At 44.7% G+C, this 20,900-nt stretch overlaps 1 protein-coding gene across 1 annotated transcript in view; it reads right to left on the reverse strand.

The window, feature by feature from the left end:
- Nucleotides 1-20,566, reverse strand: part of ITPKA (inositol-trisphosphate 3-kinase A) — a 40,474-nt gene extending 19,908 nt beyond the window's left edge. The window contains exon 1 of the mRNA XM_083839699.1: nt 19,817-20,566. Within this exon, the coding sequence (XP_083695825.1) occupies nt 19,817-20,320 (504 nt within the window). The 5' untranslated portion in view covers nt 20,321-20,566. The remainder of the gene's footprint in view (nt 1-19,816) is intronic.
- Nucleotides 20,567-20,900: the final 334 nt, after the last annotated feature.

Genomic DNA, 20,900 nt, shown 5'->3' on the forward strand with positions numbered 1-20,900 from the left:
CTTCCTACGCTACTGGTGTGTCGAAGCACAGCCATCACAATCCTGCCTCAATGCACCAGTAGGACACGGCTGAGCAAAACCCACTGCACTCATTAGGAGCACTTTCTTCTGCTCTGAGGGGTTTGGGCTCAGGCCTCACTGTCCACAAGAATTAATCTGCTTTCCTGAAACCCTCCCACTGTTTCAGGACAAGGGCTATAACATCCTAACAGCCAAGCTCGCTGAAGAGGTATGTGGAGACCACTGGGAGTATTCCTGATTTTGTGTGGTTTTGTTCTTTGTTGTTGCAGTTTTAAGGGCTGCATAGAACAACTGAAATTTCTCACTGAGTGTATATTACATCCCCAGGGGAGAAGAGATCTACTCTCATGCCTAAGGGCAACAGGGGACAGGACTTGAACCATCCTCTGTTGTTTGAGAGAAAAATAAAATCACTCCCTTAACCTAAAGGGAAACCAGAAACAAAGATCTCAGTTCTGTGAACAAATAATACACATAACTACCCTCAGGCAAGCACTGACAAGCAGGTAACGTAATTTAGGAATCTGCAGAACAGAGTCCAAATTAAGCAACTAAAATTATTACAAATGCCAAGTACATCTAAACTAGTTGGGGGGGTGGGGGCGGGGGGGGAGAGGGGATAAGAAAACCTTTTTCTTCAGGGGGAACAAGAATGGTCAGTTTTAATAATCCTAGCATGTTACTTGAAACTATAGTGAGTTAAGACAAAAGTATACTTAAATAACAAGTTAATGATACCCTAAAAAAGTTCATTTTTCCCTTATCATCAGGGTGGAAGGAAGTCTAGTTTCTTTCCTGCACTGTTAAATTCTCATGGAAATTCTGCTATACAATAGTTAACAGTGACCCCGGATCATTTTTCCAGGACAATTTCAGTAGTTTCTTTATCCAAGATCCTGTTGTCTTTCTTCTCTGTGCTAGTACAAAACCTACGCAAGACTACAAAGAGCTATTATGACAGGAAGAAACAAAAGGATAGTGAGAAATTTGTGATTTTTTTTTCCTTAAAAGGCTTTAAAGAAAGAGTACTTAATTGTCAGTCATCATAATCTACTGTTCTCTTGAAGTCTTTGCATCATTTAGGCTAAATTCTGCAGCTCTGGGACATGGGGGCTGAAATTTGATCTGTGTTGCTGGTTGCCACTGCCTACTCAGTGTCTCACCAACTCCTAGAAGGAACAAAGTTCCTCCACAGGGACTACAAGGAGTATAAAAAACTATAGCTATCAGAAAGTTACTACACGTTTCAAAGTATTTCTGCAAGCAAGCATGTGAGAAGATGGTGGGTGTTGGCCTCTTACAGGACAGAGTAACCCTAACAGCAGCGACTGGAAAAGTAGCACCTGAGAACACATCGGTAGTAGCTGAAACTACCTTTAGTGTGGGCCCCAGGCTAAAGGAAGTGCTGCTACGGGAGGTGCCAGTTCTGTGTTATCCGTGTACCGTACTATTCACTCCTCTGTGGCTCACCTTTTTTCTGTGATTTTGTCTCTTACTTCTTCCGTCCTCAGTCACACAGTAGCACCCCCATATTTTTTTTTTTAGTGATACAATAAATCCTCACAAAATTCATAAGATTACACAGAGTTCTCATAGGCAGTGTCAACATGTGGTAGAATTTAATCCTGCAAACTCTTATGTTAATATTTGTTCCCTCTAAAATCCGTGTATGTTTTACAGTTTATGACTTTCAGTTTTACATTTTATAGTATGTACATTTACTTAAAAACTCAATAAAATGTTCTGAAGTTTTTAAAACCCTGAGTTAATTATCCACAAAATCCTTAACTGTTTTACTTCCCTTAGTTTATTAAAACTGAAACAAATCAGCTTGAAAGCTAGTTTGTTTTCTTAATTCTTTATGCTGTTTCACTCAATTATTTCATTCAATTTGAAAAATGAAATTAATATATTCAGATTTGTTCTCCATTTTCAGTATTGTTTGTCACTACCTGGATCGACTTTGACCTGACATATTGGACCCACACACACAAATAACTTGAAATAGGTCCAAAGCTACTAACCCTATTACATTACTGAACTAAAGCTAGCCTGAACCAAACTTTGCTTTCATCTGTCCCACTGCAGCGACCATAAAACGCTCCCGTAAGAAATTCTGAGTGGACCACAACCAAGACTATTACTAGCCTAATTCAATTACCCTTCAATTAGATACAATTCCCTGCGGGAATGTAATCAATAACTACAGTACTATAACAAGAACCTATAAAAGATCACATTTCAACAATGAATCATATTATACTACCGAGACAAGTCAGTATCAGCGTAATTCCCCACAAACCGACAGGTCTTCTACAGGTGCTCCTTCACAGCCACCAGCTTCAAAGGTGCTGAGGGGCTTCACTGTTTCAGGAGCGTGAGGCTCTGGGACAGCCAACCATATAGTTTCATTTCATGGAGAGATTTGGTGATTTGAGTCCTTTAATATATATTTAAAAAAATAGTGAGAGTTGCTGAGCAACATGGTATCATTCCAGTTACAGCCACAGAACTTGCCTGCTGAGGGACTCTGGTTTTGAGTTCTTTCATGTGAAGGCTTACCATAGTTCTTTGCAGACCTGAAAGAGGCAGGCAGCTGACTTGGTTAGATTCAGATCCTGGAGCAATGCATACTTTTATGCCTAATATAATGAACTAATAATTATCCTTGCTCTTTTAATACTATGTACAGGCATATATATACACCTACGTGCATACTTTAAAACATCTAAAGGATTTACTAAAAGCTTTTCATTGCAGTTTATCAAAATTCCATTACTTTGTTGTTGCCCAAACCATAAGAACTAAGCTTAGGATTATTTGGCACTTGATGAAAAACTTCAACCTAACAAGACATCATACTGTAATGGAGAAATTGAGAATTGATTAATTTTTCCCTTACTTGTTGGAGGAAACACAACTTCAATATCCACACAGGCTCTGTATAGGGATGCAAGGTGAAGGATTTGCCCATAACAACTAAAACAAAAGCATCACAAATGACAAACCTGGTTCCGTCACATAAGCCATTTGCGTTGTTTTCAGCAGCCAGTTTCTGTGCTTTTGCCCCTTAAAGATTTCTGGAATATTTAAAACTAAGGAGTTCCTCACTGCCAAGTGTACTACTCACTTGGCTGAATCAGACATGAATCACGAATTGAGTTCTCAATAGGTGGGAGGTGAAAGAGCAAGTCAACAAGAAGAATCTCCCCAAGCAAGCCCAGACAGGAGCACATTAAGCAAACACTCACACAACCCATTATAGCTAAGTTTGAGTGCAACACTTGATTTAGCTCCCAAGACAGGGTGAGGCTCTTACAGCAAATGACTTAGCCCCTTTATTACCACATTTCATCTTCTCCTGTCACTGGGCAGTGAACAGGTTCCTGATGCACACAATAAGCACTACTCTGCACAGCACTCCCCGATGCAATCATTCATTGCCAGACAAAAAGGTATTTAGGCCTGGAAACAAAATGTTGCTCCACGATGACATGCACCACCACCAGACAGCCCAGCACAGAGATACGAGTATCTACTTGGAGAAGTCTGTGCCCGAGCTGATGTGCAACAGCATCACTCATTCTTCAGACTGAGAGAGGCGCTGTGCCAACCAACATCAACTGATAATTTGTCCAAATCACTGCAACTGGCCTTCCGCCAGGGCAGCTGCGTGACTTCAAACACTGTCAGCTGCCACTCAAGAAACACAAACAGCCTAACTCTGCCCTCGATCAAGGAAATCACTGAGCAACCTCCACATGCCAGGCTCCTTGGGAGCCTTGACCACCCTCGTATCCGCTTTAGTCAGCGGAGTCCCCAAGGAAGTGACAGGCGCTGCTTTCTCACACCGCTGATCTTCCTGCAGCAGGGTGCCAGCCAGACCTGGAGGACTGATGATCAACAGCAAGGCAGAACGCACGCTCCTCTAGAGGAACGGCAGTTCGCACGCTACGTGAGCAACTTCCTGATCAGCACCTCTTATCAGACTGCCAGGCACGCTGTGACTACACCTTCATCTCTCCCTCTGTCTCTTCCACCATCCAGCCCCCACATCTCTGCGAAGAAACAGTGCTCAGCCCGCGCTTAGCCCTCGACGCTTCCGGCTCTGCGCTCAGCCATGGGTGAGGGCCGCAGCTGCTCAGCCAGCCTTTGGCAGGTGTATCCTCTGACTGCAAGGTTTTCATTTCCTGTTTGTACCGCAGGCAAGACGGGCTGGGCTAATCCTTCACTCATGAGAAACACTTAATGCAATAAGCAGAAACAAAGCTGCAAGACAGAAGCCTCAGGTTCCTGTATTTTCTCCTCTGTCATGCCTCGCCATGCTTTATGCAGTGAGATGCAAACGTTCTTTGGCTCGCTGCCCTTTAGGATACCTGGTAAGTTTGATATTCACTATCTCTGGGCTGAGGAAGAAGTGAAGGAAAGAGAAACCACTGGTGAGTATCAGACTGCTGAAATGCTGGTGGCACAAGATCCCACTTCACAGCTGGGTTCTGGAGCCCCCCTCCAAAGCGGAGGGCGAACAAAGCGCAACAAAGTGAAAGCGTTGCTTGCTATTCTGCCAACAGCACCAAGAGCCTGCTGACGGCTCTGTAGGAATCAACACCGGCATTTTGCTTCTCATCATTAAGTAGTAAAATATTTACCATCTCTGTGTCATTCCCAGACCAAAAGGCAAAACGGTCAATGAATTAGACGGCTTTGGAGTAGCACTTCCACATGGATTTCATTCACTTTTCTCACAGGGATTTTGTAAAAGTTGATTCTGTAAGGGACAGTACAGTTAAAACTGAAAGTCAGGTTTTATCTTAATAAGTCAACAAATGATGTTTTGAGGGACACTCAAGTGTCTGCTGTTGACAGCAGGCATTAACAGGCCCGTCATCTCCACCTGCACAGCTTGTGCCTTGCTCAGAAAGATGCTGGTTCCCTGACAGGACGGCGTTCTGCCACCCAGTCCTGCTGAGCTCAGGGAAACTGAACCAGAGACACTCTGCCTGACACCACTCTCAATGGAAACTGAAGTGTTATTATCCAGAAAGTACATGGAAAGTTCCTCACTATAGGAAAATTGACGTACTTTCAAAGCACAGACATTTGAAATTTGTCTAGGCTGTCCATCACCCAGAACCATTTTGTGGTAAATCAAACATCACTTTAGCAGATGGCATAGCAGAAGGAAAATCTTTCTTAACCTCCAAAACAACTGCAGCTTAAGTCTTCAGAAATTTTCTATGCCAGTTTGGCAGTTTTAGAGATCTTTGACCATCCTCTGTTAATCCCCTGCTTGTTGTGGGTCACTGATTGACATCAACAGTCATGAGACAGGGACATCTAGAAAGACCACACTCTTTAAATGAAAGAAAATGAGCCTAACCTCCTTTTAGGGAGGACACAATTACCAGTTCCCAAACATTCATCCTGCTTAGAATACTTAAAACACAAACACATTCACACTTCTCCACACATAGGCCAAAAAAGATGTCCAGCCCAAGACACAATCACAATTTGTCAAGGCACAGAAGTGTCATTTCTGAACTGCGTATGACCTCAATTCCCAATGCACTACAAGTAGTGCCAACCCCTTTCAATCAGGTGTGGTTTCTGCGTAACATCAAGTAAGACTACGTTCCGGCAACACGCCAGGAAATAACTTCAAGGAGCAAATCTCCCCGAGTGGGCTCCAGGCACTTGGGAAGGAAGCTGAGCATGCACTTCATCTTATTTGCTATGGTGGTGCAGACTGTAACCTAGACACACAGCTCTAGCCTGCCAACCTAAGCTTACTACCAGTTTATCACCCCAGTGATTACGTGGCCACAGGAGAATCTCTAGTCTAAACAGATAAGGAGAAAAAGACATCCTTTATTATACTTCCCCATTTGTCACTAACACATTGGTCACAAACCACTGCTATGAGACAGAAATTGCAAAACTGTCTTCTATTAACTGGTGAAAGACCCCTCTCTTCCTATTCCTAGCAGCTTGGGCTAGTGAACACTTCTTGAGAGGTTACCATACCATCGTATATCCTCACGTATGGGACACGTGAAGCTGTATCCCACGTACCTTTGAGATTCTACCTTAAAGGTATGAGTGATACTTACAGGTTCTAACCCTAACAATGCAAGACTATTGTGCCATAATTCATTTTTTTCCTGTCGGAAAGAAAAGAAAGCACGAGGACAGTCAATTATTCTCCTATCTACTGGGAAGGATGCAAATGGCTTTAATTTGCAACAAAAATATGACATTCCAGTGAGATATCAGAAGAGGGCTATCAGTCAGTTTCCCTTGTTGAAGGCTGTTCTCAAACTTGACAAATACCTGTAACTCACAGGGGTCACTGCCACCAAGATAGAACTGGGCTGATCCCAGTGTCAGTGAGCTGCAGTAGAAAAGGAGAAGAAAGGAGTTCTTAGTCACAGGCACTACGAAAGGTCATCATCAATGGTCACAAGATATTTATATTCAACAGGGCCATGAATAAAGCTACCTGATCCCTTTCTGTGCTTTAGATCCATGTCCTAAGAAGTACTGAAACACTCACTACAAAAACATTACACCTCTCACGTCAAGACCTGTCTGCAAAGCAAGTTTCTGAAGTTGTACGCATGCACATACACAGAAGGATGTTACTGACAGGTATTTACTTTTTAAGGTGTACTTAAATACTAAATACAACTTTTTGCTTTCCTACCACGGTAATTCAGCTTCTAGTATCCTAAAGTTTCAGACACCCATTTGCAAAAGAACTGAGAAAACTCCACTGTTTCAGTATGAGATCTTGGTGCAGACACAAGCCCTTTCCCTGCTCCAGTTCCTGGAACTGCAGGCGCCAACTACTATATTTCAGAACACTGCCGAACAATTTAAGTAATTAATGCTTGTAAATTACATTATAGGCACTCAAGTAAGACATGCAAGTACTCAAGAAGCTGTACAATGTTAAGTGAAAAGCATTATTAGAGTCTAAAAATACGTCATGTAAAAACAGATCAGACGCACTGGTAACAGTTTACCATCTGCTCTTCTAATCTATCACAAGACAAAGTCCAGTACTCTGTCTTTCCTCTCCTCCTTTGTCGCCTCCAAACCCACACTTCCATTTTCCTCTAAAGCAGCATAAACAGTTACTGCTTCGCCTATCAAACACTCCACTGTTCAAATAAGGCCCACCCTTTGGAATGGAATGCAAGTGTCAACAGGCGATAGGGCACTGTTATTTAGCGGGGTGTGGTATTTACCTAGGGGAAAGCCACATCCTTCAGCAACCACTTTAATAACTCTGAGCTTTAACATTGTAACTGTGAGATTATTCCAAACCACTGTGTTGAAAGGATTTTATTTTTTTTTAATCAAATAAAAAAAACACATGCTTCTATTTGGGTGTGCATGAGAACACAAGTGAGGCCAGTATCCCTGACAATATAGGAGCCCATGAGCAGAACATGGTAACGATGCAGAAACATAGAATTAGATGAAAATGGGGAAGGAGGAGCAAGAGGGCCTTCTGGGTCACAAGATAGTTGTTTGTTTTTGGAGCAAACCTTAGATTAGCAAAACTCTTACTGCCTCAAGTCACTGGGAGCTATGTAAGGAATCTGTGGAAGAGGATGACTTCACCTTGAGCAAAGCTACAGGATCAAAAAAGAATTTCTGGTAACAGAATAGCACAAGGCAAGTTGAATTCCTCCTCCATATCAGAAGCAGGTAGTCCCAGCAGACAAGGGATTATTTAAAAATTTCATTTCCATAACATAGCCTTAAGAAAGAGAGTCAAATTCAGCCCTTACATAAGCAGGAGTGACTCAACTAAGACTGAAATAAGGCATCTGCCATCCTGAAGAGTTGTGGGTGTCTGAACAATAGTCAGTGTGTTGTATAGAGTGTGTTTCCTCTGCCCTGAAGGTAAACAAACGCATTTACAATCAAGATCCTGGAGATCCCACCTTCTTTAGAAGCACAAACATCAATTGCCAATTATTAAGAAGCTAACCCAACTGAAAATAAACAGGGTGTAGCTTATACATAGACCATTTATCTACCCAAACTTTTACCTTACAGTAAAAGAGACAAAAACCAACCCATGAGCTTAAGAATTTCATGCAGTTGGATCCTAGCAACAGAACCGCAAGCCATACTCCTCCATCTTGCACAACCACCTACACCAGCCTCCTGAAATATGGAAGCAGCAGCAGCTTCCGTGCCAGATTGGACATAGGCAGCAGAACCCAAAAGTGACCAACATCAGTACACCGTGGCTCAGCAGACAACGACAAGATGGACAACATCTGAAGTGTCATTTGCATGTGCTTTATTGCTTACAGTGCACATGGGGACAGACCATATAGAAAAAGTTACTTCACAAGCAGTCTGATTTTTTTGCCCTGTCTGCTGTTTTTCTTGAGGAATGCAACGTAAAAAGAATTGGCAACTGTGCTACATTCATTCCACAGCCATCCTTCGTCTCCGACAGGATTGCCATCTATACAGTCAGAGGACTAAGATCAAGACAGACTTATGGCACTGGGAGAACACATTTCTAGAGATAATGCAGAAAATCCCCATGGATGAATAGGAGTGGAAAAAACATCATTAATTTTACTGTCATTCCAGTTTTACATTTGGAATGAGAGACCACGGTCGGGATGTCAGCCATTCCTACTGCTGGAAAAGCATTTGTAGACTGCTGTGTACTGACAATCAAGCACAGTGCTGTCAGATGATAGCACAGAACTTCCTCCCTCCCTGATCTCATTGCTGAAGCAAGTCAGTCACATGTTCTCTCTGGTCTTGCTCTGAACTTTGGGAAAACAAGCTATGTAACTGTTACAGGGGCCTGATGAGTGCTGAAATCCATGCAGATCATTACAGCAAAGAGCTCCAGAGATAGTGCTTCCTAATGTATTTAAAATACAGCTTAATAAGTTTTCCTACTGAGTGTCTTTGAGAGTCACAGTGGCATCACAAGCAAGTGATAGGCAAAAGCACCTAGAAGTCAGGAATCCCCGCCTTAATCCCCTCTCACAGGACCTTCATCAGAATGGTACGATCTGGCCTGAAACAAGGACAAGGAAAGGAATGAAGTTCCTTATCTGAATTCCCCAGAGCAAGACAATACAGACCATACTCAATTATCAGCCCAAAATTCCAACACTCAGCATTTTGCACTATGAGAAGTGAAAGCTGGAGCGTAGGAAGCTTTCCAGTTTCCTCAGATTACATTCTCCTCTGAACAAAGCTGACCCTTTCTGGAGATGGTGTTGCTGTTCCTGCAGAACACGCATGGGTGAGAAAGGCTGAGGAAGGAGCCCACAGCAAGCAGAGCTTATCGTGATTAGAACATTCAGGTCAAGTGCACTTAGCCAACAACCCACTCAAACCCCACAAAGAGATAATAAACAGCCAATCTGCATGCACGAACACTGTTCACACAGATTTTATCCTGTCACTGCATCATGCATGTAAGCATACAGTGATGGAGAAACACAGAGACCACCTTTTAACTCTTGCTCTAGCTCTGCCTCTTTCAGAAGATCAGGGTCTCAAACCCCAGATTTCCTGTACAGCCACTAAAGCAGCAATGCACAAGTAGTCTCGCTGCTTCTGCATGTCTCATTCTGCTGAGAATTGCTCTAAGTTATTCACTTCAAGGAAGGGCAACATTTTTTTTGTTCAGACTGAACATTTCCAGCAAAGAGTTCAACTGTTTCCAAGGCTAGAAAATGATACTTCGTGAAAATCACACTACAAAATCTCTGATGAATCCTCTGAAAATCCTTTTATCCGTTAATTTTGAGGAAGGAGCCTGAAGTCTAGCAGGAATAAAGCATTCAAAGCAGGAGCAAGCCATTGGAAAAGCCAAAGTTAACCTGACTGAATCTGTGGAACTATAAGAACCTCAGCTTCATTTGCATTAGACACAAAATTGTACAAGTTACATTCTGAGAAGGTTGTGGGCACAGCACACACAAAGGCTTGATGGAGCTCAGCTGTGAAGCGTGCAGGCAGCCACCCCACCCTACAGACACAGTGGAGCTTGAGCAGGCTCAGCTGTGCATGCAGCAGTTGTACCCAAGGCTTGCCCAATACCAGAGGGCCATCTCCCACAGAGCACAAAGATCCTCTCCAAGCACAGCCCTCCCGTGAGTCCTCTTTAGCACAAGCACGTGAAACGCAGTTGTCTCTAGTGCTCTGCGCAGCACGCATTTCAGAAAGGAAGTGAGGATGAAACACTGTCACGTGCCAGCGCCTTCCACTACTCAAACACATTCAGATGATCTGAAAATCATCACCTCTGCCAAAAATCTTCAGAGATTCACTGAGCATGTAGCACAAGGAGTCATCCTCTCATGCCTTCAAGTGACCTAGCTTATGGGCAGACACTCCGGCAGGTAGCTACAAGATTCAAACGTGGGCTGGGTGAGAGCAAAACTTTGAAGATGAGGGAGGTAAACAGTTATGGTGGCTACAGGACAGGAACAGGTATATGAAATAAAAGAAGTAAAGTGACTGCAGTCTGGGCATAACAACATGCTGCAGTCTTTAGTTACAAGCAGGCACAGTTCTTGATGCACGCAATGCATGATTCTCAACTAATAAGCAGCTATTTTATATTTCAGTACAACTCAAAGGACAAGCTACGGTTGCACTGATCTCAGTTTCTTCACAGATAGGTATGCAACAAGTCAGGCAGAAGATCACAGGACAGAAAGACTAACTTCCTGATTTAACATAGCTGAATGCTTATCGGGAGAACTGCTCGCTTTACGGTGCCCCTGTAAGAGACTAGGCAAGTTATTTATGCAGACTTTCACCATAAATCACTAACCGTATTTCTCTATTGCCCAACTTGAGACTATCGGTCTTATTAGCAGAAAAATTGGATGTTTGTGCCTGCAACAGAAGTTAATGAGAGCTCCTCTACAACACTGTTCAGCACTGTTAAACAGCGTTGTATATAATGCTAGGTATTAGAAAAAAAACAACAACTGAAACTGGGCTTTCAAAATTAGTGGACACTTCTCACATTAACAATATTTTCTCCAGTATTTTCCCTTAAAGATATGACTAAAGTAGCTTGCGTAACAGATTGTGAAAATAAATTCATTAAAATTTCAAAAGCACTCTGTTACTGCAGTGATGGAGTAATGTGGTAAAGTACCACACAAAACTCATTAACTGCTTTTCCAGTAGATTTCCAATAAATGATGTAAAAATGGCAATTTTTGCTTACAATGAGGACAAAAATGCTTTTTGCAGAGTTGGGAATCGTGTATTTACACTGAATGAATGATAACTACTGTATGTTGTTATGTAGTTAAAGACTGTATCGTATGTTGTACATTGATGGATAAGAGTTGACATGAAGAGGATAAATTCCTTAAAAAGTAACTTGAGTATTCAATTTCGCATTTAAAAGACATTAAGGTTCCAGTGCAAACATAATTCTGCATCTGAACATGTTTGAGTAGTGGAAGGCGCTGGCACATGACAGCAATGTTTCATCCTCACTTCCTTTCCAAAATGCACGCTGCACAGAGCACTAGAGATGACTGCTGCATTTCACACGCTTGTGCTAAAGAGGACTCACGGGAGGGCTGTGCTTGGAGAGGATCTTTGTGCTCTGTGAGATGGCCCTCTGGTATTGGGCAAGCCTTGGATACAACTGCTGCATGCACAGCTGAGCCTGCTCAAACTCCACTGTGTCTGAAGAGTGGGGTGGCTGCCTGCACTCTTCACAGCTGAGCTCCATCAATCCCTTTTGTGCCCTGCACACAGACTTTGAGGTGCTCCAGCACCTCAAAGAGGAGAGCTAGAAACTCACATTTGATTCAGCACTACACCACTGGAAGCAAGCATAAAGTAGAGCACAGGTACAACATGCTGTCCACACTGAACATGACTGAGGAACCACTGCAGTGTTCTCAGCTATATGGAGCTGCTTGAAAAAGAGCTAAGACAGAATGCTCTGTTATCTGCTGTAGCTCAGAGTAATGAAGGCAGCTATAGCTAAGGCTGTGTCATTTTATGCCAGGACATGGCAGAGACCAGAGTACAGAAGCAGCTATACCACCAATGAATGGTGATTTCTTACCATCACTGGAAAACAAAAACATTTTCTTTCTATGAACATTCAATATAATTTAGTAGGAGATACCAGTTATCACGTGAAAGATATATCAGCACTACAGTAGTTTGCATTCTCCTTTGACACATCACTCAGCACCAACTGAGCTAAGACTTTCTTACTCACACAGTCCTGCTACATCCCTGCTTCCTGTCCAACAGGTAAATCGTCAGGTGGACTGATGATTCATGCAGACTGCAGTGCCAGTTACACACAGACATACCACACGTCTATCCCCAGTCTTTATCACCAGTGACCACACCTCTGTTATCACGGTGGTTCAAGTATGGATGATGAAGGCTGACGAAGCAGATTAAAGCTGAACGTGAGTGAAATAAAGGTGGTATCAGTGGGCTTGGGTAAACAGCTTAAAGAGTTTGCATTCACTGTGCCACCTTACTTATATATTTCAGCCTCTAGATAAGGAGTGTTCCTGGATTCTGGGTTAAAGCCAAGCTCCCACAAAGCAGCATCATGCTTCCTACAGTCACCAACTGGCATGGAGATTCTGTCCCAGGCTCCGAATCTGGATTGTGCCAGGTCTGTGGCATTGCTTCACATGAGCTGCCAATTGGTCTGGCTAACTTCATCCCAGGCTTGCCAGGGAATGGAAAGTTTGGCAACAGGCAACTGTAGCCAGGCCTTATGGGTTCAGGGTGGGTTTCTTTACTCTCTGTCTTACTGCTTCATGTTTCAGAAAGGAAAATTTCATTCCTTGGGGGAAATTCAGTTTATAGATGTAAAAACAACCAAACACTGTTTGTTATGTTTTATCCCCCAAAGCATTCTCCATTACTGACAGAAATGAATCAGTTAAGCACTGGAAACAATATGCCACTGTGTTTGCTAGTCTGACACCAGATGAACAGGTCACCTCTCCCCCTTCCCAGTGCTTTCCCTACTGCTTTTAGTCTGCATCACTTAATTCTGTACAAACTTCTGCTTTTTTATGCCGTCTTCCCCCAGGTGTGCTACACTATGGACAGACAATGCCATCATGCCTAACGCATGAGATTTTTAGAAGAAGCTCTGTTAGTAGAAAAGGCTGAGAGGAGCACTTTAAAAACAAAATCTAAACCTACTCTATGCAAGATCCAAATTAACAAGGACTGACAAGCTGATTCTTTCTGCTTCAGCCTCTTCTTTCTCTGCAAAAACTACACTGACAGAGGAAGTAGAAGAGAGACAGTGATTCTACTGGTGCTGTACATAAGATCACTTTTTGCTTGTGAGAATAGTATTACCTTTTCTGCTATCACAATTTATAGATAATCACCACAAAATGAGGTGTCTGATGAACCTCAGTTCTTCTCTCAGTCACTCCTAAACAATCTACTACACATAAATATAACGTGCATTCTTAGCTTCCAAAAATATTAGCTGTATTAAACTGCACCACACCATGACAATTTAATAAAACTGATCCACTTTAACACATTCTATTTATAATAAATGTTAGATGTGAGTTGAGAGGTTATTTTTTGTCTATGATACCTGTTCCATTTATCACCTGTTCAATAAATAAAGAGTTCAGCCTCATCAAACCATTCTAATAGGTTAAGAATGACAGAATCCAAAAATATACAGACATGCTAAATTCCCGAACTATTGCCCCAGCTCCTTCCCTTATCCCTTTTCAGGCTGGCATGGGTTTTCACAAATAAATCTTCAACTCCGCTGAGCTGACAATAGCCTGGGAAAAACCTGCTTAAGCATGGTCTCTTTAAATACTAGCACATCACCTGATGATGAGGAGTCATCATTACCTCCTTTCCTGCTTTTCAGGTGTAATAAGCACCGCAAGGAGGTTTGAGCAGTAGAATCCACATACAGAGTAAGAGAAACTTCTCTAGTATACTTAATCCAACAGGTCCATAAAAAAATAATTCTAATAGAGCTCTTCCAATTTTAAACTGTACACCCAAGTAACGTGTCACTTAAGATATGAAAAATGAAAACTGTCAGGGGGGACTTGATTCAAAAGAGAACAATCTTGTAACCTGTAAGTCATTATTTCTGATGTATTGAGGGTGAGAAAGTCTTATCTGATAAGACATTTAGTTAATTGTCTCTCTCACAACTGACTTGACTAAGACCTGGCTCATTTCCTTCTAGATGAGAGTCCACATTACTAATAAACAGTCACTGCTAAAAGTGACACTGCTGATGTTTGGATATGCTCCACCAGTTGAGTGTACAGTGGTGAACAAGCCATCCTCAAATTGGGAGAACGCTCCCAGTTCAGAGTTGTGGCCCAGGAACTGAGCGGCACGGAAACACCTACCGCTGTTCGCCTCGTATTTGTTCAGTGTGTAACAGGAACATTTTAGTATGCAGGACTATCATTCTAAGTCAGCTTTAAAAAAAAACACACACACAAAAAGATATTCTATTAAAAGCAGTTGATCCACAAGCAGCAACCACAAGTCTTGGTTTGTGCTGGACTTGTACGCTACAGTCCTGCACGCTTCTCAAATTAACAACGAATTGTCACTGTCCCTTCCTTACAGGCTTGTGCCAGGAACCTTCCTGTCCCTCTCACATTTCCACATCTCCCCACAATTCCCTTACCTTCTGATCCTGATCCCTCAGCTGCCCTAGTGTTTTCTACATTCCCTAACCTCACCAGCCCACAGCACTGTGTGGGCCCTCCCATACTTTCCCCTGATTACCCTCAGGACACGAGGCACTAATTACCTGCTGCAGCCTGTAAGCACGGATCACCTGGACAGCATGCACAGTCAATTCACCCGTTAACAAGTGAAACAGAAGACCCCTGCTGAACTCATGCTTCACCTTCTCCCCCAAGAAGAAATGGTGTAAACTTGCCTGGGACTTCATCTCCCCCTCCCAGAGGCTGATTTTTGTGGAATTTTAAAGACCTCTTGAAGAAAACTTTGGGATGCCTATTCCACTGTCAAATTTGGCTGAAATCTACTGAAGTTGTTAAAATTAAATTGATAGAGTGATTACACAAGCTTTCTTTCCTTTGGAAGTAGGCTAAAAACCCATTAACAGTCTTACTTATGTCATCCCTTCATTCCCATTCTTCATTTAAAAATAACAATCCTATTCCACTGCATTAGCTTACATAACCCACCCCTGAGCAGAAATACTTCAAACTTTCATGCCATATTTATTATGCGAATGTGTCTATATGTTTGTCCATTTTAAGGTGCTTGGTATTATGAAGAATAATAGCAAGAAGATGGGTGAAAGCAAATAAGCATTCCTAATGGCTATCCCCCAAAGTTTCTGGACTGGTATCATTGCGTGCAAGAACTGAACTGCTTTTTCTCTAGCAAGCTGTCAGCCGTTCTCATGGTTACTGATCTAGGAATTTGCAACGACGGGTCACAGTTATGAGAATGAGTATGTTATTTACTAGATAGAAACATGCCAAATAAATATTCTCCAAATCAAGGGGACAAGAGGCTGCTGTACATTATCATGCTGTTTATTCTCTGTGAAAGCCACTTTTTAAAGTCTCTCTGTCCCAACAAAGAAGGCGTTAACCAGACTTGCATAGTTCTTAAAATTGCTCGCTCACATAATGAAGACAAAAATACACCCCTTGCACTCTCTCCATTACTATAAATGGACCAAGGGGGCTTTCACTGACAGATTCAACTGCGTATATACACTTTCCAGATGGTGTGAAGCAGCGGCAGAAAAAGCACACTTCCCATCTAAATGCAAGAAAAGGCAGGAATGTCAACTGTTGTCATAAGGTAAAATCTATCCCGTTGATTTGTTACTTAAAAAAAATAACCTATATTTTTTAAGTTAACTACCAGGATGCGTGAAGCTCCAGATATGATGTTACACAAATTACATGTACACCAACACCAGCAACTGGTTTCCACAGAAGCCCAAGTTCAGCTCACAGGGCAGCAGCGAACAGGCTTCCCTCACACTTCTAACTGCCCATTGTCAGAGGGGCCTTCCTACGGGAGAGCCAGGGCAGTTCAGTTTCCAAAGCTGCTATGAATTATCACAAAACAAAGTGTGGAATTTGTGATGAGGAAGTGAAACACTTACCCACCAACTTTCTCTCAGCCGTGGGCCTGCCTAGATGTGAACAGTGCTTAGTCCCCGCAGCGCCAGGCGGGAGCTATGCCATAATTGTCAGCCACCAGGCCCACGGCATTTGCTACCTCAACAAGAGCCCCAGCACTCCAGGGACATACCCACGTACCGCGCTCAGCAACAAAACACAATTTAATGCTGTCACGATGTACCAACTCGTCCACGCCAGAAGGCTCCGTGAATCATTTAACTGAACAACCGCCTGCCGGCCCAGCGAGCTGCCAGGCAGAGCGGTTTTCCAAGGCGCACAGCGGGGACAGCACTGCGAGGCTTACCGCCGCAGCATTTAAGGCCTGGTGGCTCCTGGGCAGCAAGCCCTGTACGCAGTGACAGCTCCACAGTCTTCTGTGTTTCACTCGGGCCCGCAGAAGAAGTACAAACTTTTGAAGGCCCAACTGGGTTTTGACTTCCAGGTCAACAAGAGAGAGGCCTCTAGCTTAGTAGCCTGGGAGGGCCTTCCTCAGCTTAGGTCTCAAGTTCCTGCGTCTGCAGATGGCAGCCTTGAAGCCCTGATAACAGGAACACTATCAGAACTTCTGCTCCCACAGTGGAAGACCTGGGCAAGTTTCCAAGGTTCCTGCTAGGCACTGGGGAGCCTGGTAGGCTTGACAGTCCAGCAGTCCTGTGGGCCCTGGTCTGAGCTTAGTTGTAAGGTGCCAGGCTCCATAATCCTAATGTTTCCAAAGAAAAGGCTGAGGAAATTCTAATACAAGGGAAGCTTCAAAATGTAACAATTTCCCATGAATTAGGGAACACCAAGTTCATTCCACTTCTGATTTCAATTTCACACAGAAAATCTCTAACCCCTGTATTCTGCTCTGAAAATGAACCTTCATTTTCTAAAATACACACACTAAACCAATAAATACAAATTGAACATGCACTTTTACCTCTAAATAGTATCTTCAAAATACAAAAATATTCCTCAAGTTATCCTAAAAGTTATAGTTATTTTCATATGTACATGCCTGCCTTGAGCCTAAAGCCTTCCATTCACTCCATAGGGAGCTACTCATCCTGCCTCAAGCTTATTTAGTAGAACAGATACATCCTGTAAAGTTGAACCCACAGAGGTTCAAGGCTCATACTTCTGCTTGGCATACTATGTTTCAGTAAAGAAACAGCATTTATAAAGACTAGACAACTGAACACGGCGCTGGCTAGTGTCAGAGTATTGCCCAGTACCAAAAGAGAGCAGACAAGAAGAAGCCTGTCCTGGTCACCTCCGGGTACAAACAAGCCCAGGGGGCAGCCACTTGAGATGGAGGGCAGCACCCATTGCCAGAGGGAAAAGAGCAGATTCCCAAGATCCAAGCTCTCTGTGGGTAATGCAGCAAGGAAAGAAGGGATGAACTACACGAGCACGCACTGAGCAGATGAAAGATCTGGCCCATTTTTTATCAGGCAGTGTCGTAAGTTGTTGATGCTTAGTGCTGCCATTTTAGAGTCCTAGATACAAGCCCCAGCTCTGGCTTGCCACCTTGCTGCACAAGTGATAACGAGATAACTAACAGCCAGCAGAACGCAGGCACCTGGTGGGCAGCTTATCCCAACCGCCCACAGGTGTGGGAAGTTAACTCGACCACTGAAAACATTTTACCAGGTGAGTGAATACCTACTTAATTAATGAAACATTACAGAATAGTGAAGCTGCACAGAATTTGGGAAGCATGCAAAAAGCTTTATAAAAGACAGAACTCTCATAATACCATTGAAGTTCTCAATGCCCAAAGTTGGCATTGCTCTCCCTGTGCACCTATGTGAATAGGATATTCTCTCAGAGTTGAAAACATTCATAATGTGACTATTCTTACTTGTGTATAAGTCATTTGTAAAGCTTTGTTTTTTTAATTTCTTTTTCTTGTCGTTAAAAGGTGAACAGAGCCTTTACCAATTTTGCACAGTGCCTAGAAACTTCCTAATATGTAAAAGAAAGTGATGTTTTTCACAATCCACTTAGGCATGTCAGACTACAGGGAAAGAAACAGTTCTAATAAATAACTTAGGATTCAATATTGCATACAATACCAACGTACTCCAAGGTGCAAAAGCAAAACATTGAAGGCAGCATGGTTTCTCACCTGAAGAATAGTTTTTGCTCTAATTTGTGTTCACAGACAAGTTAGCAGGAGCTACAATGCCATCCCAAAGTTCTCTGCGTTGCTAATGTTATCAGTAAATTCTTGCTCCCTACTTACCACGCATACGCCTCACGGCTTTACCTCCACAGAGTTCATTATCCCACCCACTCGCCCACTGCAACAGCAGGGATGTTGAGTCAAAGGATCCAACAGCCCTTTTCCATCTTTAATTTCTATTCTGCTACTTTCACAAAATCCCCCTTTGCACAGCACATAGTTCAGAAAAGAAAGGAAAATGGTGATAGAGTAGTGATTGCTTCCCTCTATACACCAGTTTCTACCTCAGGACAGAAAGTACAAATTAAGTAGTATTATTACAGGTTTCTTGGAATGCAATAAAACAAAGTACAGAACTTTTTTTTCCCCAAACCAGGCCACAAGTTGATGCAAACAAAACCAATATTGCGCACAGCATTTTAGCTTCTGTACTATGTGTCCTCTAAAGTAGTAAACCCACAATTACCATGAGAAAAGTCCAGCTAGAGGTATCACCTACAACTAGCATTACTTCTTGCTTATATATATTTCTTTCAAAACATATGTTCTGCTTGAAAACAATTCAGCGCCAATGAGTTGGCAGCAGAACAACAGTTTAAGTTATGTTCTCAATAAATGTAGGAGGGGGAATTTGCTAAAGCAATGTATTTCATTTACAAAACCCCAAAGAACACATTATAGGGAGTCAGGCAAATATATGTTAATGATCAAAAAAAAAAAAACCAACCAGCTAAGTAGATGCCTTTAAAAGCTCACTTCATGGATGAAAGCTGCCAAATTACAGAGGGGATTTACTGAGAAGAATGTGTTACTGCCAGAATGGACAAAAGCATGCATTCTACCCATTCCAAGCTCCTCCCCATCTCCTGTCATGCTCACAGCAAGAAGCAGCTCAAAAACTGACAGCCACAGACTCCAGGATTGGAAGAGACAAAAAAGAAATACCTGCTGGTAAATGCCTGGAAAAATGTTATTTTGAAGATCTAAGAAAATAAACTGGGAAGAAAAAAAAAACCACAACACCCTACCCACAAGCAAAACAACGCCCCCAGAAATTCTTGGGACAGCAAGCACAGTTTCACAAGAAATACAGCACACCTAAGGGGGTTTTAGAAGGGCCAACGCGCAGAAACATTTTAAAAATAAGCGCAGCAACCTGCACGGCGAGGTGCGCTGCCACCAGCCCAAGACAGAGGTTTCCCGCAGTTTGTGTGGACGAGCAAACAGCAGTTTCACCCCAGCTGAGGCACAAGCCTCATTTCAGTGGGGGGCTGCCTGGCGAACCCCAGGCAGTCGGCACTCGTGGGCGAGCCCCGCACGCCGAGCGCGGTTCAGAAGCCTTTTTTTCCTTTTCTTTCTTTCTTTTTTTTCCGCTGCGTGCTGTCGCCGCCGTTGTTCCTAGCTACAGAGCCCGGCGGGTCGGTGTCCCTACCTGGCTGGACTCCTCGCCGTGCTCCAGGTGCACGATGCCCTGGCTCCTGCCCTCCGTGTCGCTCAGCACGTCGTCCTCGGAGTCCTCGAGGAGGGACGAGGAGCCCGTGGAGGACAGCGAGGAGGTGGAAAGCCGGCGGGACTGCAGGTGCAGCGAGCTGTCCGTCCTCAGCCAGCCGCTTTCCGGGTGCGACGGCGGCGCCTTGGGGCTGCCCTGCGCCTCCTCGCCCTCCTCGGGGGTGACGGTGAGCCGGGGGATGACGGGCGGCAGCACCCCGTTGGGGGGCCGGCAGCCCCTCTTGGCCGGGTCGGGCAGCTGCCGGGCGGCGGCGGCGGCCACGGCGGCGCAGCGAGCCTCGAAGAGGGAGCGCAGCTCCCCGACGCTCAGCCGCGGGGCCATGCTCAGCTCCGGGCTGCCGTGCAGCCCCGCTCGGGGCTCCATGGCCCGCTCGGCGCCGGCCGCCGGCCGGGCAGCGCCCCAGGGCGGGCGGCCGGGGGCGTGCATGAGGGAGCGCCGCGACGCGCCGCCGCCGCCGGAGAAACTTCTTTGTTGCTCGCTCAGTCCCCGGCCGCCGCTCGGAGCCCGGCGGCGAGGCTCATGTCCAGCCCGCCCTCCCTGGGCAGCTCTGAGTCAGCCGCAGCCCGGCTACGGCGCCCGCTGCCCCGCCGCCAGAGCCATGAGGGCGCGTTGAGCCGCCGCCCCGCTCCGCCTCGGCGCCGAGGGGAGGAGCGAGCCGAGCCCCGCCGAGCCGAGCCCCGCGGCGGGGAGCCCCCGCCTGCCCCTCCCCTCCCTGCCTTCCCTCGCCTCCGCCCTTTTGCTTTCGCTTTCCCTCAGGCGCCCGCCGCTCCCCGAGGGCCGCCCCGGGGTGGCGCCGCCTCAGGGCGGCCCTGCGGGGCGCCCACCCCCGGCCCGCCGTTACCTCAGCCCTCGCCGCGCGCTCCAACGGCTCCCCGGGCACGGCGGCTGCGCGGCGCGCGCGAGCCCCGGCCGAGCCCCCCTCACGGCGGGCGGCTTCTGTCGCCCTCTCCGGGGTCTCTGCCCCCCTCCGGCCGGGGGGCGTCGTGCCCTGGGCTGAAAGGGCGGA

This window comes from Anser anser (genome assembly GCF_964211835.1).
Source record: "Anser anser genome assembly, chromosome: 5".
NCBI classification, from domain to species: Eukaryota; Metazoa; Chordata; class Aves; order Anseriformes; family Anatidae; genus Anser; species Anser anser.